Source organism: Corvus hawaiiensis, chromosome 8, assembly GCF_020740725.1.
Source record: "Corvus hawaiiensis isolate bCorHaw1 chromosome 8, bCorHaw1.pri.cur, whole genome shotgun sequence".
NCBI lineage: Eukaryota > Metazoa > Chordata > Aves > Passeriformes > Corvidae > Corvus > Corvus hawaiiensis.
The window spans coordinates 12,563,698-12,589,743 of NC_063220.1; the positions used below are offsets into that span (position 1 = coordinate 12,563,698).

The 26,046-nt window shown below is 43.5% G+C and overlaps 1 protein-coding gene across 7 annotated transcripts in view; it reads left to right on the top strand.

The window, feature by feature from the left end:
• SH3PXD2A (SH3 and PX domains 2A) overlaps positions 1-23,182 on the top strand; it is a 254,045-nt gene extending 230,863 nt beyond the window's left edge. For 6 of the 7 annotated variants that reach the window (XM_048310590.1, XM_048310593.1, XM_048310592.1 and 3 more), the window contains 5 exons: positions 305-422; positions 5,882-6,213; positions 7,074-7,123; positions 9,219-9,338; positions 9,470-23,182. In XM_048310590.1, coding sequence (XP_048166547.1) covers positions 305-422; positions 5,882-6,213; positions 7,074-7,123; positions 9,219-9,338; positions 9,470-11,365 — 2,516 coding nt within the window. In that variant the 3' untranslated portion in view covers positions 11,366-23,182. The remainder of the gene's footprint in view (positions 1-304; positions 423-5,881; positions 6,214-7,073; positions 7,124-9,218; positions 9,339-9,469) is intronic. The other variant, XM_048310591.1, reaches the window with a different exon arrangement.
• Positions 23,183-26,046: the final 2,864 nt, after the last annotated feature.

Here is a 26,046-nt window from a genome sequence, read left to right on the forward strand (position 1 = left end):
CGTTCGAGGAACTTGGAGGGGGGGAGGGAGGCGGGAAGAAGGGGCGGGGGGGAGGCAGCTCTCTGGGGACTTTGTGTCATTATTGGCATGGAAACATCTTGTGATTATCAGCAGCAGGGTAGTGGCGAGGGGCTGATTATCTGTCATGTCGTCAGCGTAAATAACCAGTGGGCCCCTGAGCAGGGCTCCGCCTTTTGTAATGGCTTCGCGTAATCGCTGCACAACAGTTTAAAAGCAAGCAGTGCAGAAAAACAGCTGGACTGATCCTGACCCTAACTGATGTTGCCTTTTCTCCCCTCACCAGAAGAGAAATATGTCACTATCCAGCCGTACGCCAGCCAGGGGAAGGATGAGATTGGGTTCGAGAAAGGGGTCACCGTGGAGGTCATCCAAAAGAACCTGGAAGGATGGTGGTACATCAGGTAAAGAAGCTGTGCAACCTACTGAAACTGTGACAATGAGCTTTTCTGATCATTCACTGAATGTTAGCATTTAAATCATTCTGTAGGTGGACAAGGAAGCCCAAATTGTTCATAATGCCTCTTGAAGAAATGTAAGGAAAATTCTGAGGCGATACAATGGTGGCTAAAGTAACACTACAGTGTCTGCGAAGGCTGTGGACCATTCCAGTGAGGAAATGCCTTAACTTGCAGTTTTAGAGATTTTTTTTTTTTCCTTGCTTCAAGTTAAAAGCCCATATCTGAGTTAAGATCTGTGAGACCTAACAAGGCTTTCTGTTGTATATTATTTTAATGTTTCCAGTATAGGAGTTATTCTACAACCTATTTAAATCTATTTATAGCAATGCTGAAAGGCTGATTGTGATCTCTTGAGCTGTTTGGGCCAGGTAGTTCTACTTTCAGGGATACGAGATCAGTTTGCTGACTATAGCCCTTTTGCAAGCTTACCAATGGTTTCAGCTAATTTGCTTTGATTTCTGTGTGTCCACATTAGGTATTGTTGATGTAGAGGGACTGGATTCCAAGGGCAGGTGAAGTTGTTATTGTGTATTGAATTTTGTTATGTAATTGGAACAGCAGTCATTGCAGAGGGTTTTGACTTGGGAATCTCCTTTGTAAATGTGGGAAGACTGTAGGTTAGATATTGTCTCAGTGATACAGGGTGGCAGGATGAGCACTTGATGAGAGCTTTCTTTATCTAGGTTCACACAGCATTTAAGTTGTAGTGCTCTTTCGTGGTTCTCCCCCTTGCCTTGTATCTGATAGCGTGTGAACCTGGCAGTGCTGTGACATCTCATTTCTCTTTGAACAAGATGTGGTACAACAGGTAGCTTAAAAATGGAGCTTTAGCTCTCAGCAGTGCAGAACATCTCATATAGTCATCTTTTTCCATTCAGCATGTAATTATAGTGATTTTTTCCTCTTTCCCTCCCCAAGTCATAACTTGCTTTTGTTTGAATTCTGCTTGATTTATTGGCTATGAATGAGGACAGGGAAAATGCTGACCGAAGCAATGTTGTTGTTTTTCTTGATTTCCCTTACTTAGATGAAAAAAAATACCACTTTTCTGTGTAATGATCCCATGGAGCAAATAAGCTAATAAAGATAGCAGTGGAGCCAGGAAGGCACTCTAGATAGGAGGAACTCAAAAATGCCTGGGTTTGGTCAGGTCACATTTTTTTCTCCCTTAATCATCTACAGAAGTGGAATCCAGATTTTCAGATAGGTTTCCTGAGAGGAGAACCATTCCAAGACATCTCTAGTTTATTTTTGTATTCTCTTTCTGCAGTGTAACCTGGTTACTACTGTAGGTTTCCCTTTGCCATATTAGCATTCCTGCAATAAGTTGTATCTTTTTTTCCCCTTTTCCTCACACGCTCCTTTGAGTCAAACCAAAAGACTCATTTTTCTACACATCAGGAGTACCTTCTGGAGTATGGTGACACTTGCTGCAGTGGTTTCCATGGCATCTTCACTCATGGCAATCTGCTGGAAGGACAGTGGATGCCCCCACCCCCCTGATAGCTGGGGAGTGGAGCATGTGCTCAGCTTTTTTGTAAGGCATTTTTGATTTGAGAAACCTCTCTTCTTGCTGGAAGATGAGTTACAAGCTCCCCATATGTGTGACAAGCATGTGGGGTGTCAACTGCACTCCTCTCTGCTGCTTTGGAGCACTGTACTACTTTCTTGCTGGAGGATTAATCTCTTAGAAACAGTTTTTTTCCTTAGGCAACACTTTGGAAATGATGATGATGTGGTCCATCCCTGCAAGCTGATCCTTTGCAGCCTGGGTAGCTGTTACATGTAAACTGCCCTGAATACTGTTAGGTGCCCCTCAGAAAAGGACTCCCTTCCAGCAGAAATTTGCTTCTCTGAGTATTGAGCACCTTAGAAGGAGCAACTCCTTCTCCTGTTCTGAGTGTGAGGGGAGAGGGAGCAGGAAGAGAATGCAGTTGGATCCTGGGCTGGATAACAGACTGAACACGCTTCAGTGTGTAGAGATAAAAACAAATCCAGTAGTTTGTAAATGGAATCCACCTTAAAGACATTAGTTTGTTCCACCTTAAATACGTAATTTCTCCAAATTCTTGGCCATGTGCTGATCCTCATTTCCTGTCCTTCTTTTTCTTTTCTTCTTTTTTTTTTTTAATTTTTTTTTTTTATTTCCCTGGTTTGCTTCCCTCTGGAGTAATTCCAGTGCTCTGGAGCTGGAAAGCAGATGTGACTCTCAGACTTACAGAGGCACTTCTGACTTTTTTTTGACATTCCTATGGTTTTAATCCATTTTTTCCTTCATGTAATATAAACAGGAGGGTTTTAGAAGCATGAAGGAACCAAATCACTGCACCCAAGACCCTCCCAATTCAGTGCTGTACAAGCTAGATGCAGTATTGGTGTCTGTCTTTATTTCGCCCCACGTGCATTATGATTAAAAAAAAAAAAAAAAAATCAGGACTCTGGAGAAATTAAAGAAAGGCTCTGTCCTAGGATCCTGCTTACTGTTCTGTTGAATTCAGTAGATCTGTTCTTCCCAGTGTGGCATTAGCATCTGTCATTTAGATCCTACTTTGCCTCCAGGTGACAGTAATAGATAAAATCTTATGGTGCCCAGGTGGACTGGGTGCAGGGCAAGTACCAATATGCTAAATAAAGCTTTTGTTATTTGCCTTCATCTTCTTCATTTTGTGAGCCTCAACCCATGTGAATGAAGTGCAGCTGGGAGATGCTTACAGCAGTGAAACAAGGAGGAATCTAGGATGAGGTTTGAAATGTATCCAGTAGGTTATGAATATAAATGAAGGAAGGATACTTGTGATTCAACTCTAAGGATGTGAAATGAAAGTTGTTACTGGTTCAGGACTTCTTTGAAACTGATCACTGGTTGTTTTAGTTCTTTCCTCTATGAAATGGGGAAGATCAAGGAATCTGCTACGGTTATATTTTCAAATGGCTGAAAGATTACCAAATTCAAAGGACTAAGGTAAAAAATGTGAGCATATTTCACTTACAGAAGTAGTTTTTATTTGTGATATTGCAGAAATAAAGCAGTTTCTGGTAACTACTGCTCAGCATTAACTTCAGGTTAAATTGGCTAACACAGGGGGAGGTAGCCTACAACAGCCTCTCTTCTGAGGGCATGTTGCCCAGAGTTATTAACTGTCCATCTATTGCTGCTATTATTCATTGGGAGAAACCATGTGAGATCAGACGTATTTGTAGCAGTGGGGTTACACAGGCTGATCCAAATGCATGCAGTTGGCAGGAGAACTAACAGGCCAGTACAGAACCTGCCTGTGGCTGTCTTTCTGATCTTATACATGGTAAGTCTCCCACAAACTAAGATGGATGTAAACTGTTTTTTCTTGCTGATTTTGCACAATCAAGCTCTTTTAAAAGTAACCTTTGGTACTGAGTCCTCAGTGCATTGGCCGCTGTGGCTTTCTCACAGACAGAGGCCTCTACACCTCCACATCATATAAACTCACAAATATCCTTTAAAAAAACTTACTTGATGCAAAGGCAGCAGAGAGCATTGGTCAGTAGCTCTGCAAAAGGGCTGTCAACTGCAAAAGGGAATGAAGCCAAAAGTCTTCAGGGCTGGAAAATGGCACTGGGTGATGCCTTGACACAACAGGAATTGTGGCATGTATTGAGGCCTTTGTTCCTTTTCCTTTTTTGGCTTGGTTTGTGGCCTAGCAGAAAAGCCTCAAAAGGGACAGGATTGAATAGATCCAAGTTGCTTCTTGAGACAGTATCACTCAGTGGGTGCTGTGTATCTTTTAGAAGTCAAATCAAGATAGTACCAGATTGCTACTTCTTGTTAGTCTTCATGCATCAAATAAAGCTCAGAATTGTTGGGATGCTTTCCTTTGACACCAGAATCACTGGAAAAACTTGTCACTAAACTTCCTGAGCAGGAGAGATCCTCCATCTTTGCCTTCATGTGTGACAGAAGGCAGGTATGTAGGGAGAAGCAGAATCTCTAGTATCCTGCCTGGTCTAGGTGGGTGGGGAGGAAAAGGTCAGATTTTGGACAGAAAGATCCTCGTAGTCATTGCTAGAAGTACAACAGCTGTATTTGCTTTTATACAGGAAGAGTAATAAAGAAGTCTAGAGAATCAAATCTACACTGCATTTTCCTGTTCTGCCTGTAAAGTCCCAGAGCCTCTATCAAGTGTGTGGATGTGGTGAGGGAGCCCAGGATGAGACTTGATGCAGAGATCTCACTGGAAACCTCAGAATGCAAGTGTTGTCATGACAAAGATGCTCACCTGCCAGGGAATGATTTGCTCATATCCCATGTGCCCCAGCTCCTTCCTCTGCTGTCTAATGAGGCTCCCTTTTCAATAAAGAACCTTGGAGTCCTACTGTTTTAACCTGTGTATTTCCTGAGCACCAGGATTTTAATGGTGCCTGCTTTCCCACTTTATAGTTCAAGTGGCTGCTTTGGGTATCTTGAGAGATTAAAGAAAGGAGGTTTTCAGTGACTCCCACTGAAATAGCAAGTTAGGGTTTCATTAGGGAAAGCAGAGTTCATCCAGGTTGTCCTCCCTGGAGTCTGATTGTAATCTGAAATCCCTGCTGAGGTGTTAGGAATGGCAGGAGTTAGAAAAAACATCTTCCCTAAAGCCCAGTTGTAGAAGAATTACTTCAGTTTGAAGTGTAGTGTGATCAGCTCGGGATGGTGCTTCGGGAACACGCACTGGATTCAGGTGTGTGTTCACATTTCCCAGTTTATTTCTTCAAATAGCCTCTAGCTAGTTCAGGAAAATGAGTCTCCATCAAAGCCATTTTTCCTTAGTCAAATTGTTTCTTGATCTAGCAGTGCTAGAAGAAGCTGTAGTAGTTTCAGGGTCCCATATGCTCCATGAGAGAAAGCTGCTCATGCAGAGCTGGGAATTATGGAAGGAGGGCCAGTGTTCTTTGTGATTTCAGGGAGGGAGACTTGCACAAGGCAACTAAACTGCAGGCACAGGTTCTCTGTACCAGGTGCTGTACACCCTTATTTTAGCCCATTTTCAATTTGAGTTGCCACTAGGAAGTTTAGAAACTATTAAAATATTTTACTCACTAGTTTGCTTTTTGGCTGTATGGGAGAATACTGAGTTTGCCTGGTACTGTCTAGGAGAGGCATAAAACAAACTGGTGAAGGTCTTTACCTTGTGCATAACTATTTCTTGTCCAGAGAGACTCCTTACTTAGGATGATTAGTGGCTTTCAACTACAGAGTTCACTGCTGGCTCAGCTGACTTTGATATGTCTAATCAATAGATAATAAGTGAATAGAGACCACAAAATCTTTTTTGAGAGCTGCAAACTTTGTTTGATGTTGTCATCCATCACTTCTGCTTTAGCTGTTGTACCTGAAATGCACGAGAAGGCTGTGTTTGATGTGGTTGTGTTTACTTTTGCCTCTGCAGGTATCTGGGCAAAGAAGGCTGGGCCCCAGCTTCATACCTGAAGAAGGCTAAAGACGATCTTCCATCTAGGAAAAAGAACTTAACTGGGCCAGTGGAAATCATAGGAAACATCATGGAGATCAGTAACCTGCTGAACAAGAAATCTACTGACAAGGAAGCTCAAGTAGAAAACGAGTCTGCAGAAACTCATATCACCAAGAAGGAAATCAGTTTGCCCATCCTGTGCAATGACTCTAATGGCAATGCCATGATGACTTCAGACAAGCAGGCTTCCAAACTGGCCCAGGGATCCCCAGCCATAGCAAGAATAGCACCACAAAGAGCTCAAATAAGTAAGGCAGTAAAGTAGTCAGGGTTTTCACAGGCTTGCAATGAATTCTTGTTCTCTACCTTTCAGGGCTGGCATTGCCTGTCTGCTAAGGTCCCACATGTCCTGGCCTTACAGCCGAGTCCACACAAACAGACCTTTGCGTAGTCTGTAGATGTATCAACAGGGACTCCAGAATGTGGTCCTTCACTAGTAGTGATAAAATTTAACTTCACATTATACACAGGCTGGCTGGTGGTTCTGTATCTTACCCTGCATGTGTTAACTTTGTTAATTTTTCCAGAGAAGAATACTTTTTTCCTTTTGAACACTCTAAAATGTGCCCTTCTACCCCAGAAATGCAGATGATGTGATGGCATGCTCAAGTTGAGGAGACCACCTGTGTCTTCTCTTGCATTTGTTCTGCTGTTTTCCTGGGGGCAAGTTACAATGATTTTACTGCTTCATCTGCAAAATGCAGATGCTGACACTATTCTGTGCAAGGAATGGCAAAATACTGTGAGAGAGGACAGTGTGAGTGTTTAATGAATTATTTTTACTGCTGGGGGGAAAATAGGTATCAGGCCAGTTCTTTGTTGGCCAGTCTCCAACAGAGCTGGTCAGTTCCAGCAGAAAATACAATTCACTACTTTCTGGCAGTGATCTCCTCTTAAATTTGCTGGCTTAGCAGAGATGAATAGCTAAGCTACCTTGGTATTTCTAATATACCCTCATAGTTTCCTATCTTGTTTCATAGAGGTGCCTTAAATATTGCAAATACTGATTTCTATTCTCAAACTGTGTAACAGCAGAGAGCTGCTGAAAAATGTGTTTAGCAGTATTTGCAAAGTTAAATAAACTCTCCCTTTTCCCTTTCCTGCTCAGGTTCTCCAAATCTAAGAACAAGGCCGCCCCCAAGAAGAGAGTCCAGTCTGGTGTGTATTGGTTTATGGTTTATCTTAGCAGTGGGTTGGTGTCGGGGTGCTTTGTTAGACTTTGTGCAGCTGTACAAGGTGGGGGGGATATCTGAGAGATCCTTTATTTCCATGCCTGTTCATTTCATTGTTTAAGTGTTGAGCAGACCTCAGGGCATGCTAATGATAAATCAGGTTTTCTGTTATTCAAAATGTTGCCCCAACTAATCAGGTCTGCAGGGAGAATATGATAGAGCTGCTGTGTTCTGTGCATGAGCATTGAAACTTGTTTGGCTGACTCAGAAGTTTGAAGTTCCTCTGGGTGTCCTTAGCCCAGACTGAAACTTTTGACCTTCTCTTAAGCAACTGGGAATGTCTCTCCTCTTTCTGTTGCTACCACCTTTGAGGTGGTGAAGCTTCACTCTCGTGTATGTTTAAAGTGGCTTGGAATCCTGTGGAAGGATGTATGCTACAGGAATGAGACCGCCTATGATTTCTTATCCCCAAAGCTAGAATTCTGGAAGTTTGTACCAACTTGAGATTAGAACTGTCATCTTCAATAGGAACTAGTCAGTAGTATATTTATATAAAAAGTCAGGCTAATAGCTTTGCTGTACCCTTTATGAGCAGTATGTGACTTGTAATTTTTCTGTCACCAGAGATGTTTCTTAACAAACTACATGAATAGCATATTAGCATTTTCTTCCTATTTTTCTTTGCATTATTTTCAATTAGACTTTATTTTGGCAAGACTATGACACTTAATTGCATGCTAAAAATAACAGTGATATTATATGTGAAACCCTGAGCATATCTGCTGTTTCCAATTATCTTCATTTAATCCAAACCATCCTATTATCTGAAGGCATTTTATTAGGCTGTGCTTCTGCTGTATTTCAGCATTTATAGTGGAGAAACATCCAATTATAACATTGTTAGACACAGTTCCTAAGGTGCAGAGATACATTCTCTGTGAAATGCCACATGCTGTGTGTGATGAAACATCTACTGTTAGTTACAGAAAGGCTATCTCAGAAATGGAGGAGCAGGAGAATAAAGCACAGTATGTGATTTGCCCTTCTCCCATTGATGGCTCAGGATCATTTTGTCTTTGTCTGTGGATGCTCTGACCTATGGTCAAGAGATCCTGACAGAACTGCAGTTCTTTCATAGAACCCTAAGTAGGGAAGTGTAGAAGCTGTGCAGCTTCACCATCATCTAGTTGCCCTGCAAATGAGCACTGTGCTAATCTGAAAAGATTTCAATATTGAAATTCCTGAAAGGACCCTTATCCCATTTATCACCTTAAAAAATAATTACAGCAAACTCTAAAATGTGGCAGCTTAATGTAAAGGCACTTAGCTTTTAGAAGAGTCTGGTATGATGCCAGAATGGCTGTAAATAGCAGTATCCCACTTCCCATAGAGCCTTTATGAAGGTTGTGTTGGGACTGTGTAGAGGTTCTGGGTCTGTTATGGAGAGGAACTGGAATTGTTTTGATCAAGTAGTAAAGTCCTTCCCATCTAGCACTTTAGCTGGGCAAAGCTAGGGGGGTCTATGGTATTATCCTTGTTTCTTGCTACCAGGGATGCCCATTAGCTTATATCACTGACTAATTAAAATTGTTTAAAAAGTCCAGCAGCAGATTAAGAGCAATAAATCATTGGGATTACATTTTTAAATGGTATATTTAATGATAGGCAGAATCTGTTAGGGGCCTGTTGCAATGCAATTTCCTGCAGTTGTGTTGAGTCATCAGGAGCTGGGTCTTTCTGGACAAAATCTCAGCATAAATGGGCTGCTCTTAGTGTAACTGGAATGGCAGCTCACACTTTATCACCCATGAGTAAAACTTTTTACTATTCAGGTAAAGATTATCACACTTTTAATAGTTGGTGAAGGTGGCATGAACAGTGAATATGTTGAAAGGCTTTTCTCTTTTAGCCCATATCAATGCATCAGCTCCCACTCTGGAGAACTGGGCAGTTACCATTAGGAAGTAGCACAGGAAGAAAGAGGAGTCTTAGTGAATAAAAGCAATTTTTTTTTTTTTCATACTGCTGTTCAGCTGACTGTTTCTTTGGTTTGAATGAACAAAGCATCCTATTTGCCGTAGGGTTTTCAGTTACCCAAGCCACCAGAGCCACCCTCCGTGGAAGTGGAATATTACACCATTGCTGAATTCCAGTCGTGCATCTCTGATGGCATAAGCTTTCGTGGAGGACAAAAAGCAGAGGTGAGCCTTAACAGTGTATCTGGAAAAATAGTAATATTTATCTGTTGCTTGGCAGTGGATTGGAAGGGGAGGAGTGGAAAGCAGTGGGTTGAGATTTTTGTCTAAGTAACATGTTCCTTGTTACCTCTTAGGTTATAGAAAAGAATTCTGGTGGCTGGTGGTATGTGCAGATTGGAGAGAAGGAAGGATGGGCTCCAGCGTCTTATATTGACAAGAGAAAGAAACCGAATTTGAACAGAAGAACCAGTACTTTAACCCGCCCAAAGGTTCCTCCCCCAGCACCTCCCAGTAAACCAAAAGACTCTGAAGAAGGAACAACTCCTGGAGCAGTTTCTTCAGGAGATACCCAGGACTCTCCCCACAAGCTGAAATACGAAGAGCCTGAGTATGATGTGCCTGCCTTTGGCTTTGAGTCGGAGTGCGAAGTGAGTGAAAGTCATCATGAAGAGGGCACTCCTGAAAAACGACTGTTTCAGCCCCTCAAGCCCTCACCTGTGTCATCACTTCAGAAAGCTAAGTTCAAAGTAGGAGAGTCTTCAGAAGAAGCTGCTCATGAAGAAGAAACCATCTATGAGAACGAGGGGTTCAGACGTTATGTGGAAGATGCTTTGTCCAATAAGGAATCTAGTGGGGATTCCGATTCTCAGAAGAGCTCCTCTCTGTCCTTGATACGAAGAAATTCTCCATGTTCCAGCTCTCCTAAATCATCACTTGTGAAGCTCAAGACAGACAAAAACATTCAGCCTGATCTTGGAAAATGTCACTATTCCAGGAACGAGGAGACAAAACCAAGATCAGCTTCAGATGTTGGCTTACGTAGCGTGCCAAGAACAGGCATGAAGAAAGATCCCGGGCAGAGTCCTTCCATCAGAGCAAAGCCAATTGTTAGGCCCAAACCTTTCCTGAACAAAGCAGACTCTCAGAGTCAAGAAAAGATGGATATTAGCACTTTAAGGCGTCAGCTGAGGCCAACTGGGCAGCTCAGAGGTGGACTCAAAGGTTCAAGAAGTGAAGAGTCTGCGAGCCCCCCCCGCACAGCTTCTGAGAACCAGGATGACCCTGTTCGGAGAAGCTCAGCTGATCTCATCACAGCTCCTTCCCGTGGCATCTTCTACTCCAGCCATACAGCCAAAACCGAGCAAGAAAATGACCCCAGATGTTTCTATGTGACCACTGACTCATACCAAAAGGTACAGGATTCTGAAATTTGCTTCCCAGCAGGAGTAGAAGTGGAAGTGCTGGAAAAGCAAGCCAGTGGATGGTGGTACCTGAAGTACGGAGACATGGAAGGCTGGGCTCCTTCCCATTATTTGGCTCTCCCTGATAACCAGCGAGAAACTACATCAGCAGAGACTGATTCCTCATTTGCCAGGAACAGGAAAAATGAAAACAAGTCAAACAGTTTAGAGAAGATAGAGAAGAGGGTTGAGGCTTTGAACACCATCAACCAGAGCAAACGTGCAACACCACCCATCCCAAGCAAACCTCCTGGTGGTTTTTCAAAAGCATCAGGGCCAGTTAAAATGAGGAACGGTGTGAGGCAACTTGCTGTCCGTCCGCAGTCAGTATTTGTGTCTCCACCCCCAAAGGATAACAACCTGTCATGCTCCTTGCGCAGAAATGAGTCTTTAACAACTACAGATCACCTTAGGACCGTCCGTCGGAATTCCTCCTTCAGCAATGCGTGGCCACAGCCTGGTGATGCAAAGGGAAAGCAGCCGGAGCGGCTGGGCACAGAGAGCTCTGAGACCACCTCCAACCTCCCCACGCAGAGGAATGGGATCCCTGTGTCCACAGTCAGGCCAAAGCCCATTGAGAAATCCCAGTTCATCCACAACAATCTCAAAGACATCTATGTTTCCATTGCAGACTATGAAGGGGATGAGGAGACTGCAGGGTTTCAGGAAGGTGTCTGCATGGAGGTCCTCGAAAGGAACCCAAATGGCTGGTGGTACTGCCAGATCATGAATGGTGTGAAGCCATTCAAAGGCTGGGTGCCCTCAAATTATTTGGAGAAAAAGAACTAATATTGCAATATCGTTAACCTCCCTAATTTATACTGTTCCTGCTGTGTACATGTGGAAAAAACAATTGCTACACAAAAAGACGTTTCCCTGTGCTCCAGTTTGTACAAAGGAGTCTATACTGAGGACAAATCTGCCATGTTCTGGAGAGGTTTGTGGGGTTTACATGCTGTAAGCAACGACAAGGAAGATGCAGCATAGTCAAATGCCTTTTTGTGAAGTTGTTAATAATCTTGTATGTGTAACAGGGTATGACATCCCATCCTTCCCATTATTGATAGGAAACCAAATGTGTGCCTTTTGTGAGAGAAATACACATGCATCTACTTGGGGAGTTCTGTGCCAAACTTTTACAATCCTGGCTCCCTTTCTCCTCATTTTTGTCCATACGTGGAACACCCAAGAATTTTGGATGCTTTTCCACAACTTACAGTGAGAAGCAAATGAAAGTTTATGAAACACAGAGGGACTCTAATCCTTTGGACATGTTCAATTTTTTTTTTTTTTTTTTTTTTTTTTTTAACTATACTCAACAGTTGGTAGGTCTAGAGTTGGAGCCTTTTCATCATGGAGAGTTTTGGTCTCTGATGTCAGTGTTGTTACAGCTAACTCACCGGAAAAGGCCATCAGGTGGTGTGGGTTGGGGGCTTTTTATTTCCTTTCATTCTGTCTTGTTCTTTGAGTTGGGATTTCAGGTGTTCTAGGGCAGTGATGCCTACTGGTGCTTGTAAAAAAAACCTACAAACCCCTTGCTTAAGAACGTCAGTTACTGTGTAGGCTTCATGTTTGGTTCTGTGCCTGACTCCTGCCAGGTGATACTGGTTGATTCTCTTCCCAGAGTTGGGTTTCTCAAAACTTACCAAAGTCAGCAAAGTCCCTTAAGACACTAAAGACAAAGCTGTCAAATGTGTTAATTCTTGTTTTGCCTTCTGGTCCAAATCCAAGGGTGCTGGCTGCTGGCAGGGCCCACCAAGATATTAGTAAGAAATATTTGTAACCTTCTGCAACATCAGTGTTTACAATGAGTGGAAAAAAAAAAAAGCCATCAAGCTCAGTCTGCACATAATTTGTATATTTTTGGGGAATTGCTTTTGTGTTTTGTTTTTGTCTTTTCTGTGCATTCTGGGTTTACTGTATTTTCTTTGTGTGTGTGTGTATCTGGTTCTACCAAGAGCAGACTTACAGGCTACAAACTGAAGTAGGAGCCAAATATGTGTTTCTGTTCCCACTTAATCCAAAGAGTACATTTGTACTGGAAAGTGGGCCTGGGCTTCTCAGGCTCAGAGATTTAATATCAAAGCAATTTGGTCAACAATGCATCTAACCAGGAAGCTGCCTCTTCTAGTTCCAGTTCTGTTTGCCTTTCTTAACTCATGCTTTGAAATGTGGCACATGGTGTGGGTAGTGTGGGAAATGGAAGGGGGTATCCATTGGAAAAGGCTAGGAATATGGAGTTATTTGTGAGGTAGCCTTGTACTGTAAACATAATTTACTAAATCCCTACTGTTCTTAAGGAAGTCATGCTTGGGGGTTTTCTTAAATGGCCTTGTTAATCACTCAAGATCAATATCTAATTGCTTTAAATAGTAGTTAGCATTGTAAATCTGTTCTAAGGGGGAGGGGCAGACCATTTCACTATTGGTTTACACAAAGTATTACATGCCCTTTTTTCCACCAGTTTCATACTGATTTGGCTTGGAAGTTAAAGGTTAGAAAGGCTTCAAAATAGCTGGGATCAAGGGGCTGAGTGAAATAGCACAACAATACCATATCTTACTGGGGATGTTTCACTGCCAAAAAAAAAATTAGGAAATTTATATGTTGTTCTTGTCTTTTTCCTTTTTTTTTTTTTCTTTTTTTCTTCTTTTCTTTTACTTTTTCTTTTTGTGTGTGTGTGTGTGTGTGGTTTGGGGGTTTTACTAATTTCCATGATAACACTGAGAGAGTTGCCTACAGCTAATGTGACTGATGTCCTTTCAGTAGCTGAAACAACATCCAGGTGCCACAACTACAGGCTACAGACAGTGCTGTGGTTCGAGCAGCTCTCTGCATGCAGGTGGGGAGGGGAGGCTGTTTGTTTGGGATCCCTTTAAATTGTGGCAGGAGAAGGAGGTGTAACTGCACAACAGCTCATATCACAGTGCGGGGTCCTCTTTGTACCTTCATGTCTTAACCATATGATGTGTAAGTGTATGTCCAGTTAGCTACATCTTACTGGATGTGTATCTGAGACATTGTGGCCCTGTCTCTCATACTTCTCCCCATTTTTAGTTGTACTAATATGGTAGCAGCCATAAAGGACTGCTGGAGCTGTTGTGAGATTATGATAGAAGTATTATATTCTTCTGCTGGACAGTATTAAATAGAGCAATACATAGAGTTATCTGCTAGATTGCAGTACTAATAGTAGTGACTTAGTGATTCGTATTAATGTTAATGATTTATTTTAACAATAATGATGCGGAAGTGGTTCATTATTTTGAATTAATGCACTTTAACAATAAAAGAAACCAAAATGAAGCCAATGCAGAGAACTAAGTGCATTATTTAAAGGTGCAGTATATAATTATCATTTTCTTGAAGCACATATTTATTAAGAATTAACTTATTATTTAAAATATTCTAAAGTTTTGTTAAAAGACATTCCCACTAGGCCGTCTCTTTGGGGGGATGTAAAGCACAGCTCCCATGTCTTCTGCATTGAGCCACTGAATTCTCTGAGTGTGGTGTATGGCCTGACATGAGCCCCTATCCGAGGAGGGAAGAGCAGCAAGGAGATGGAAGAGCCCAGCCTACTGGAAATACTCAGCATTTGCATCCAGCAAAGCCAAGCCCAGGGCACCTCTGAACTGCAGGAGTCCTTGCAGGGTGGGGGTGGCACAGGTGTTTTTGGCAGGCAGTTTCAGTGCCTGGCTGCCATGTGCCTTGCACAGGGCTGGCCCCAGTGGATGCAAGTCCTCCATGAGGCTCAGGTTAGGAGGCTTCAGGATCTGCCTGAGACAGCTCTGTAAGAAATGTCTGTCTCTCCCACAGCTCCTGTTCCATCTTGCTGGCTCGCTTCTCCAGCTCTGGCTTTTGCAGGGAGGTGGTTTGCCGTGCTCCAGGCAGCACAGGGTGACACAGGGTGAGGGTGCCTGCAGTACTGCCAGGGTTTTCTCATGCAGCAGCTCCATGGCTCAGTTGCTCCTTAATCCCATCTCAAAGGCTTCATGCCCTCCTGAGGAGGGGCCAGACCCTGTAGATGGGCTGCAGAGCCACACTTGTGGCCTCCCTCTGCCCTCAACCTGTACCAGCAGAAAGGATGGGGTGCAGATGACCTACTTGGTGCCAGAAATTATTGTTGGCCACCACTTGGCATGCTGGCTCCCACCCTGGTGGAAGAGCTTCTATTTGGGCTTCCCTTCACTTGGTGGTTGTTTTGGCTGCTTGTTTTTAAAAGGGCACTTTTAAAACAAATACCCCAAAAGCAATTTTTCCCCCTCCTGCCTTGCCGCTGTCACAGCATCTCTCACTGAGATGTTCTCTTTTTTTTTTTTTGATTCTTTCAGCCGAGAGATATCAGGAAAATAATAGTTTTTTCCATCGGCAAGCAGCTAGTTTTGGTCAGTTCTACTGATGCCTGAAATAGCAAGCCTTTCATGCTTAGCTGTGAAACAAAGGAAAAGGCCTTAAGCTACATCAGAAAGGCCGACTGCAGGGCAGGAAAACCTGGCAGAGTACTCAGAGGACAATGTAGTGCTAGAAGTGTTTTAGCTCTTTTCTAAAAACGTTATCGTCTCCTTTTATTTACTAAATTTGTCAGAACTGACACTGGATCAAGAGCAATATTTAAATGTAATGTTACACCTCAGTGAACACTCAATGCAGAAATCAATAGTACTGTTTAAATTTCTCTTTCTGGTTTATTCCTGAACCTTAGAGGAAGAGTGTGCAGGGCTTGAGCAAAGCCTTTTGCAGCTGAAGGGGGCCCTCCTCTGGGGGGAGAGGCGGCTGCTCTTGCTGTCTTGCTCTCACCCACTCTCTGTATTTTCCAAAAAGTCTTGAATTTGGACCAGCAGAAATTCCAAACTCTAATGCCAGAGAACAAAATTAAAAAATGTGAAAATTGTGTCTTGCTGTATACTGCAACTTTAATAATAATGAGCACTTCTGAGTTCGTTATTGAGGTTTATATAATGCCTGAAAAGTTTATTTGCTGGTTTCCCTTGTCTTCCCCTTCAAAACACTTCCTCATAACAGCAAGAGTCATGCATTTTGTTAGGAGTCCTTCCCCATGGGAGGCAATTCCTGTTCATTGTTTTAGCTGTCACCCCATGCAATGGGTGAGTGTAGTCATATGTACCAGTCCTTTGCAAGCCAAAAGTTCCAGGATAAAAGAGATGATGGGCACGTGTTGGGGTACTTAACTGATGCATCAACAGGAAGTTTTTAAATTGATGTATTCAATAATAGCAAATACACAATAATGGAAGATTGAAATTGACTTGCAGCTAGACTCTTCAAAATGGAAATTCACGTCTGCATGGGTATAGTGAGAAAATGCATTTGTCCCTTGTGGATGTGCACCCCGAAGACTCCTTCCATTATGATTCTATAAAGTTTGACGAAGGCATTATATAATTGTTTTCATCGCTTTCAGATCTTAATGAATCATATTTTATTGTAATATATATTCATTGCTTTCCTCAGTTAAAAAGAAAGTTACTGCTTTTATCTTATATGAAAAACAAGGGAATTTGATAAAGCATTCATTATTTTCATATTACTAGTATTAACAGAATAGAACTAGTACTATTTAATTTTAGATCTTCATAGCTAGCTTGTTAATAACTCATATTTTCCTGTGTTGTATCCTACTATTTTTTCTATTTTTTCCCAAATAACTCTGCATCTTGAGAAAAAGCAAATCCAGTGAGTGGATAAGTGCAATATTCATAGAATAAACAGGCCCCTCATCCAGGACTTGGAGTGGAACGTGCAGTGTGAAATGTTTGCAATTCTCTATTCATGCACTCTTAGGGGAAGGGGAAATGCAGGGGAGGGGGCAACTGGATGAAAACAGGACCCTTGGGTAGGTAGAGACTGACAGCTGGGGTGGCTTGGGTTGGGAATGGCTGCTCTCCGTAAAAAAGTATCACCTGTTAGTGCAAGTGTAAGGATTATGCAGCATGTTGCCAGGATTATGTATCAAATGTGCATTAACATCCTTATCAATGCAGGACTTCTGAGCTATGCTTGAAACACTCTGTGTGTCATCCATGCATGATTCTCTCTTCTGGTTTGCCTCTGCTGGTTACGTCCTCTGTTGCACTTCAGAATTGATGGTAACTCCAGAGGGGAAGATAAAAAATTCTGCTGGTGCAGTCCCAAGTTTGGACACTGTATTGTTACTTGTATTTATTGCAAGAGCTATGGGAATATTTTTACAGGTCCTTTCTTTTCTGTCCTTATTGTTAACCTAAGAAGAAAACATCTCCATTTTATCTGGGTTAGTTCTCACCTGCAGATTTTCACAGATCTTTTGGATATCTATGTCATAATTCTTGGCTTGCAAAGGTGGATCTCTCAGGTCCTAAATAAAGTTGGGCAGAAACTTTGCTCTTCAAAAGAGGTATTGTCTTAAATTCTATTTGAATGGAAGGAGAACTTCTGTCTGTCAAAAATAATGTGACTTTACAGGTAGCAGCAAAATCTACTACCTTTGAAAAACTGGACTATTTTTGTAAGGTGCAAGAGAAATGTGAAAGCCAGAGCGCTTGATTCTCTGAGCGCTGGGAAGTACATCTCCTCTGGCTCTAGTTCATTCCTCTGGAGAGGGGATGTACCTCAGTTTTCTGCTTAATTTTTGTCCTGCTGTTCTTAAGTTTGTCAAAAAGCCTTTGTATTACCAGAGACCTTTGCATTCAAACAGAAAAACTGAATTCTGCAGCTGTACTGAAATAGTATCAAACACGTGATTTTTGGAAAACCTCTAATACTTTACCAATTAGGAATCTGGTTTTGAGGAGCCAACTTAATTCTTTCACATGCTCTTGTCTGAACTGGCAAGAAGCCCGCAAGCATCAGTAGAGTTACACTGACAGAAGACCCTTGTGGGTGCTCAGCATGGACTGTTCTCAGCAAAAGCAAGCTCTGTGCTCTCTGTTCCTACACCTTCAAAGGGGGCGCACAGGACTGCTGAGCCTTGGTGCTGCCCTGCCATGATTCACTGTGCTGCAGATCTTGCAGCTCTTTAAAACCAGCTGGAGCTTTGCTGCTATGTGCTGGTGATTTTTCCATCACCAGCAGCTCCTTCTCTGTCAGCTTCAGATGCTATTTAGTCATGTAGTGAAGTGCTGTGTACCAATGCAGTGTTTGATAGCTGCCAACAGTACCAGTATGATGGTCTGAGAGCATATGTTTGTCTAAGTTATTTTGTTTTCATTTGCTTTTCGTTGCTTGCTAGAAGCAGGGACCAGCACTGCGATGATGCATGGGGAATGTGTCCGCACACTTGAACTGTTTGATGGCCTCTGCTAATGCTGCTCACTGCTTGTGTTGCTCTTTCTCTCCCTCTGTGCTGCTCAGTAGTCGTGTCTGTTGTGTGTGTCTGTAATTTTCAAATAAAGTACTGTATGTAAGGCCAGATCCAGAAGCCCCCACTCAGCTGACTTTGGGTTGGGATGTAGGTTGCTGTTGCTGCTTTTCCTCCTCCGTCTTAGACCCAATTTGGAGCAAAGCACAGGTGTCTGTAAAAAGTCACCCATAACTCTACTTTGGGGTGTCAGTTTTGTGGGGTGTGCATGCATTGCCAAGGGTGGGAGGAGGAGATTTTTTTCTCTTGGGTGCCCTTGCATCAGGGCTGGGACTCTGCAGCAATTCCTGGAGCAGAAGCTGCGCCGCACTGCGTGCGGACATGGCTGGTACAGGCAGAACAAAGTAGTTTCCCCCATTTTATATTGTCAGGGCTGGGCTGGTCCCATCAACTATGTTCTTCATTTGTTCTTGCATCAAGGTAGTGTTGATTTTTAGTTGGAGAGTGCAATTTTTTTTGTTTTGTGTTTGGTTTGTTTTTTTTTTTTATAAATAAATTTGGTTTAAAGCTTCACACTGGCGTTTTACAGACCTGTTCTTGTCAGCATAAGCCACTACTGTCCTGAGTTGAGACTCCTGTTTGTTACTGAATTAAAATTATGGGAATTATGTTGATAATTTGGAAAGAAATTAGAAGTAACTATATTGGCAGGGGAGAGATAGATAAAATATGAGGAAAAAGATGTTTCTAATAAGGCCATAAATTATTTGGTCTGACACTGCAGGTGCTTTCTCTGTACAGATGGTTTAAATACATCACTGCTCTGTGATAGGATTTTTTTGTTATTGAGAAAAGTTGATTTTTTTCATTCCCTAATGTGCTATGACAATCTGTATCCTAAAGCCACTGATCCACCAAAAGAAGGCAAACAAAGGTTGTATATGCTTGCTGTAGTTCAGGCAGTTTGTGTGTCTGGGAGTTTGCATACACCGAGGTTCAGCTGGTGGAGTGGGCGAGCATGGCTGTTCTAGACCTGTCCATGTTGGCAGGAACAACAAAATGTTGGCTTTAGAGACCTTTCCCTGATGCTCAGGGTTATTTGGTTACAGTGGTACCTGTCTTGGTCCCTGTTTGGTGGAGGAGAAAAACAGGTGGAAGGGAGAATCACTTGGCACTGAAAGAGACTTTTTAAAATATAACATTTAATATTTAGGTAAATATTTCAGACTTCTCCAGATACTCTCCATCAAAGCTGTTACTGACTCTGATGACTGCAAGGTAAGCAATATGGCAGCTTTCTCTGTGCAAACAGTTCTTTTGTGGTTTGAGAGCTTGTTCTTGAACTGCTTCTGGGTCACCAGGGAAGTAGTAATAAATAAACAAAATCCCATCATCACTCTTGGGGTTTAGGCTTGGCGGGGGGGGGGCATCAAATTCTGTCCTGATTCCAGGTCCCCCAAAACACATTAATCCGGTTTGTTTCTGTCCCCTTGAAGCAGGATAGAAAAGAATAGTGCAGTCACAGGAGCTTAGCCTGTAGCAATTAGTAAACTGGAACAAATAGAAAAGAAAAATAAACCTTTTAAAAAATGAAGTATTTCGATGAATAGCTGACTTAACTACTTCCTATCTTGGACTTTCAGGGAAGGAGGAAGTTATAATTGCTTCCAGTCACTAGGAGGAATTTTTCTGCATCACACTGAACAGGCTTGCTGAAAAGTCTTGCTCATTACTTGTGATGAGTTCAGACCTGGAATATTGCAAAAGTAAAGTGTGTGTAGCATTACAATGACTTTTTTGTACTGAGGGTCCGAAGTGAGTGTTGTGGGGCCAGTAGTGTACAGAGTAAGTGCATTTCTGCTGTCTGGCTGACTTGGCACAGTGTTTGCCTTGTCCCACTGGGCTCTGCCAGTCACATCAGTGCTGTTCCTTTATTGCAGCTTTAACTGCAGACAGCAGTGCTTATTACTCTGCTAGCAATGTTTAGGGAGAATCATGTAGATGAGCCTCCTCAGTTAAGACTCAATATCAAATGTCATGTCAGAAGTCCTGCCAGCAGCTTGATTGATTGCTGCTTAGGCTAAAGTTCACATGCAGATAACTCCAGGTGGGTGTTGAAAGCAGCTCAGCTGGCTGTGTACATCTGTAGCTGTTTCCAGAGCTGTTAATTAGCCCAGATTATCTCTGGAAACTGGGGGTAGTGAGTTGCTGGGAGCCCAAACCTCTTGGTGAATGAAGGCTGAAATTTGTTTGAGCCGTTGTGCTCCTCTGCATTAGCAGAGCAATGGCATGTGTCTGGACTGGAAGCTCCTTGAGGGTTTGCTGTCCCAAATTTTTAGTTGACCAAAAAGAAAAAAAAAAAAATGGATCTAGGCCTGGTCTAAGGGAAGTTTTGCAGTGGGTTTCTTAGGTGGTTGAATGTTCTTAATGTGAACTTGAAAGCTAGATGCTGTTGTCATTTCTGTGTTGGTGTAGAGCTCCATTTCTTAGTGGTTAGGTGGTGGGAGCTTGGAATCTTGGGAGAGTATGTCGGTGACCAGAGATAGAGAAATGTGTGGCTGGTCTTAGTGTGTGTGTGGTCAAGTTGGTGACACTTTTTTGTCTTTTGTTTGTTTTGTTTTTAGTATGGGAACCAATTTGTCTGTTCTACTTGGGAAAAGGTCTAGAAGTTGGTGTGGTTTCTGTTGCAGTAAATATGAGAAGGAATTAGCTGAGGGCTTTTTTTTTTTTTTAAGGAGAGTTTATGGGCAGGAGACCATTTAGTTTGTTTTGGGTTGCAAGTTAAGCTAAGAGAGGAAGAAAATTAGTCTGGGAAAATCCTTTTTTGTGTTAACAGCTTTGGACCATATTTTGTCGTGGCCTCTGATCCAGCTCCACTGAAGGTAGTGGAGTGAATATTGTTGATCATGTAGATGGTAGAGCTTTTGGTCATTAATTAATTCTTAGAGAGGTGACAGGCATCTTGACGTTCACAGCATGTCATAGCAAATGTGAGCTAGAGACAGAAATAATAACTGTATCTTCAACTCAATTGTTCAGTTTTTGTTTAATTTACTTGAGATGCTGACCAGTTGGATAAAACTGTACAATGAACACCTCCTGCAAGGGTCCAGATGTGCTTGGGTCTATGAGAGGTTTTCCTAGGAAAGGAAATCATGTCCATGATAAAAAAAAATTTGCCTTTCTCAGTCATCCCAGTAAAACTGAAATCCAGGAAAGTGACACTTCTTGCAGTGAACAGTATCTTTTGCCACTGATGGGAAGAGTTACTGTTAATGAGGGATTAGGTGCCCCAGTCTGTCTGAACTGATCTTTTTGTGACTAGTTCCTGAATCTGTGTGTGAACATTTGTAAAGACTGGATGCAGATTAGAGTACTGTTAACAAAGATGAGCGACTTTTCTGTGGGCCAACACAAAAGATGCATTAGCAGTGAGGAAAACACAGGTCTCCTTTTTGCCAAGTGACCCTGGGGAAATTTCCCTCAGGCTTCAGCACAAATCAGCTGGGACTTGTGAGGATTTAGCTGGTATATACAGTACTGGGGGCCTGTTTCTGTGGCTGGGACAACAGAAGTGTGGCTTTGTCCCAGCAATAATTAATGAAATCATCATAGTACAATGTTTTCATTTTCCCTTGATATGACAGTGGTGGGGGGAATGAGCTGTGCAAAGCATTATCACCCCCTTAATCCAGATTTGCAGGCTTTACTTGACTGCAGTGCCCAGTTCAGAACTGTTTCCAGAGCTGTCCTTGTGACTGTGCCCCGTGAGGGACAGGGAATGCACACAGAGAGGGCTGCCCTCCTCCTGCTGCCATGACCAACTGCTTGCTCAGAGAACTGCAAAACAATGGACAGCATTTGAGGTTTGGGATTTCTCCCTAGAGCAGTGTGTTCTGAAGCAGTGAAGTAAAAACAAATGCTTATTTGGGAAATTTTAATCATGTCTCTGTCAGTAAAGGTGAAAACTCTGTATGGGTCTCTCAACAGAGAATGAGAAACACCATTTGTCTTGGGCAATTGTACATGTGAAGATGCAGAACAAAGACTTCAGAGTACTGTGCCTAAAAGTAGATCTCAGCATTTCTCTTTAGGCATTTATTAGAGCTGGTGTTGTTTTGGAACTAAACAGTATTTAATAATGGTTAATTAGGTCTGCTCAAAAATTCCTGCAGGAAAGGAAAAGACTATTTGAGTTCTGGACACTTACAGGAAAGGGAGTTGCAAGAAACAAAATACTGCCAGGTGTTTTATGAACTTAATTTTTCTCCTAGGATTGTCACAGTCCTTGTGACTGTGTCCTGGCATACACCAGTGCTGTGGCACAGCAACTGGTCAGTGACACCTCTTTGCAAAAATTCAGAACCATGCGTCTGTGATGGGCATGTGTGTATTGGAAAAGATGAGCCTAAAAAGGCCTTGAAGTAAACTACAGTTGATAAAAGAAATCCTGATTTGCATGTTCCAGATACTCTGGAATAACTTGCATTGGGGCAACTTCAGCTCCTTCCAGGCATCTGCCATCACCCAGCCTGGCAGCTCACAGGTGCCACAGTCTGCTGGGTGGTGGAGGGTGGGTGGCAAATGTTAGTGGAAAGGCAAATGCAGGATGCACCCTGTCACTGCTCTTCCTGGTCCTCAGCCGTGCCTGAAGTCAGAGCTCTGCTGGGCCAGAGCAGGACCAGACCCCTTGGCAGAGTGGTTGCCATGTCCCACAGGGCTCTGCCAAGCGGCGAATGGTCTTTGCTGACCTGGGTGCTGCTGCCCAGCCAGGATGCTCCCCCCTCCCTGTGTGCAGAACCCTGGGAGGTTGTGAGGGACTGCCAGAGTTTGAGGACTGTTTTCTCAGAGTTATTAAAAGTTCTTGCAATGTGAACCTCTAATGTTTTCAAAGACTCAGGCAGAAAGGACTTGCTAAACAAACTGTACCTGTCATCTCCCAGTTCATTGATTGCTTGGACCAAAGGTGGTGCTAAATCTGATCTTTGTCTGTAATATTTATATTTTGTTGGACTTTTTTTTTTTTTTTTTTAAGTGTTTGATAAAACAGATGCAGTGTCCTCCTTACATGAGAAATTTAGTCCCAGCTTGGGACATGGCAAAACTCCCTGGACCTTCAGGGCCCAGGATTGTTGCCTGTTACCATTTGAGCAGGCTTGCAGTGTTTGGGGGGAGGTGGGAAAAGGGTACTCTATCTTCAAATGCTTGCAGACTGTAAGAATTGACTTGTGATTTGTTTGTTTGTTGGTATTTTGTTTACAATGCCTCTTATGCCCTAAGGAAAAATAAATTTTTGACCTTTTTAATTGTGATCCAGTTGGTTTGTTTTGTTGGGGTTTTTCTTCTAATCTTTTCAGTACTGTTTTGATTCCACTTGAATTCCACTGAATTTATCTTTCCCAGAATAACTTGTAATTTGTGCATTCATGCAATTGCAAATTTCATCTTAGGCTAAATGGATACAGGAGCTTGTCTTGTTCCCTGGCCCAAGTTGTTAGTGTATGCTGTATTTTTGTATTTTTTCTGTTCCACAAAGTTTACGGACTAGTCACCTCAGCCCTCAAACATGAAGAACTTTTGTCTGTGTTGAGCAAGTTCTTAAGGTTTTCAGTACTCAAATGAGGATGTTTTTTGGAGAAGGGTAGGTCCAGATAAGAAGAAAAGCATACTTTTACAAAAGTGGTCCTTTGGTTCTGTGGTAAGAGTTGCTCTGCAAGGTGGGATGAGCCCCTGTGTGCAGGCTGCAGAGCAGCTGGTGCTTATACATGGGATACTAAGGTCTGATCCTGCAAGTTTGCTGGGTACTGCTGACTCCTCTTACTCATCTTTGAAGGCTGGAGGCCCAGATAGCTCAGCAAATAGAAGTTCATTGCTGTGCAAAGCAGCAGACAGGTAAAACTGAAATTTCTGGTAATGGATCCCCTCTCCTTATGTAGGAACATCTCTTGGGGATGACAAAGGCATTGGATTAGGGGATATACTGGGGGGAGGAGGTTGTAACAAAGGATGTAATAGTAGAGGGGTAACAAGGTTGTTTTTTAGTTCTTCAGTTCCCAGCCTGACTGCAGATGTTCCTGTGTGCTGGCATGTAGGTGGATGGTGCACAAGGAGTCCTGTTTGGGCACCCCAGCTCTCTGAAGGCCGCTAGGAATTGGATCTGACGCAGCCCACAGTCCTGGGTACAAACCTAGTGACAAGCGTGGCTGGAGCTGTGCCCCCTCTTCCCTTTGTGCTGACTGAGCCAACCAGCTTGAAAGAGTCTTCTTGGGCTGGTGCAATCACTATATGCTAATGTATCCGCTTGTACACTCACTGTTAATTGCTCCCCTCTTGCCCATTTTTCTGGGAGATCCACTACCGGAATTGTGCTGCACTCAAGGATGAATTTTTCTGGTCCTACTTAGGTGTATTTGCAGTGTTCGTTAAAATCCATCGCGGGAGGAGCTGGGGGCAGAGTGCCGGGGCGGGCACTGAGCACCAGGTGGCGATGCCGGACCAGCTCTGCAGCCCCTGGACCAGTTTGGGAGCATCCTCCCCCTCTTCCTCCCCCGCCTCCGTCGCCCGCCGCGGGCTGTGCCGCAGCCGGGACACCCCGGGAATAGCCCCGCGTGAAGCAGCGGGAGGGCCGCGGTGCTGGGATACCCTCGCTGGGGAAGGTCAGTGCTGCACCTCTCCTGGTCCTGGTGGAGAACAGTTTGGGAGCAATAGCGAAGTTGCAGCTCTGGTTTGGATGTGGTGAGGTGATGGCGATGGCCTGGGGAAGGAGGGCAGGGCAGGGTGACTCCAGCGATGCTCGGCAGATGAGGATGCAAAGCTCACTGGGGCTGTTGCACGTGGCAGCTGCAGGGGGGAATGCACAGGCATTTCCCTGGCAGAGGGAAAACCTGGCGGATGTGCCATGGTCTTTCTTGCTGATGCCAAGGAAGGGGAGGATTTGAGTTTGGCCCAGAGCGTTAGCACTTCACTTGTCCTAATCTGTGGCAGTGCTTGGGCTCAGCACGTCCGGCAAATCAGTGCCGCCGGTTTCTAGGGCATTCTGTGTTGAGCAACTCTGTCCCTCGCTCCTGAGGGAATGAGGCTTTCTAGACCCACTAGAGGTCCTCCCATCCCGGGGAAAGCAGGAGCTGGAACAGCACTTGGAGGGCAGCACACGGGTGAGCAGACTTGCCTTGTCCCAACAGCTGGCATCTCTTCAGGCTGGTGTTAAAGAGAAAGCTGGGTTGGAGAAGTGGTTTCGCTTCACCCAGTCTGGAATGTTTTAGGCTGCTGAGGAACTGTTAAGAGTGGAATGGCTTCAGCTGGAGAGGCTGAGAACACCACTCCTGGGGTGTTCCTGTCCCTTGGCAGATGGAGCACCCACACTGAGGGAGAAGATGCCAACTCAAATTTATGTCCTGTGACAAGAGCGTGATTTAGATAAGTCTCTGATCTACTGAATAGTTAAACAAAAAGATGAGGAGAAAAGCTCACATTTGCTGTACTGTAGGTGTGCTCCTGAGCAGATATCTGCAGCAGAGGATTGGGTTTTGAGGGAACTGGTATCACCTCTGGAGAATTCAAATTCCCTTTGGATCCTTGCGTCTCTTGCTACATATTCAGGAAGCATCTGACCTTAGCATCTCGCTTGGCCAGACTACAGGTTGTCAGTGGGCCTTCTCTGTATGTTGCTCAGTTCAGGGCTAGGATGGTACTGCTCTGCCTCATTTTCAGCAACCCTACTTGGCCCCTGCTAGGCTGAGCAGCATGTCCTGCATTTCCTCAAAGCACACTTTCTCCTTGTGCTGGTGGAGGGCACTTTTTTGTGGTTACAGAAGAGACTGTAAACAAGGCAGTGAGAGTAGAGAAGTTGTGACTTCTCTTTGGGGAGGGGGTGAAGAGGCTCAGGACCGTGGGGCCTAAGGTTTCAGGAATGCTCTCAGCCCTGGCTTTTACTTCTGTGGTTTCCTTTATTCCTTACATGTGTGTGGTGTCCACCAAGGGGATATTAATATCCATCTCCCACCACCCTCCCATCCTCAAGCACTAAAGGAAAGCCTGAGCTCTCTCCACCCAGCTCCCCCTAAGGAAGAGGCTCTCATGCCACCCTGGCTTTTACCTCAGCTTCTCATTGTGCTGGCCATCGTGTTGTGCTGCACTTACCAAGTGGTAAATACTCAGTCACCCATGCTGC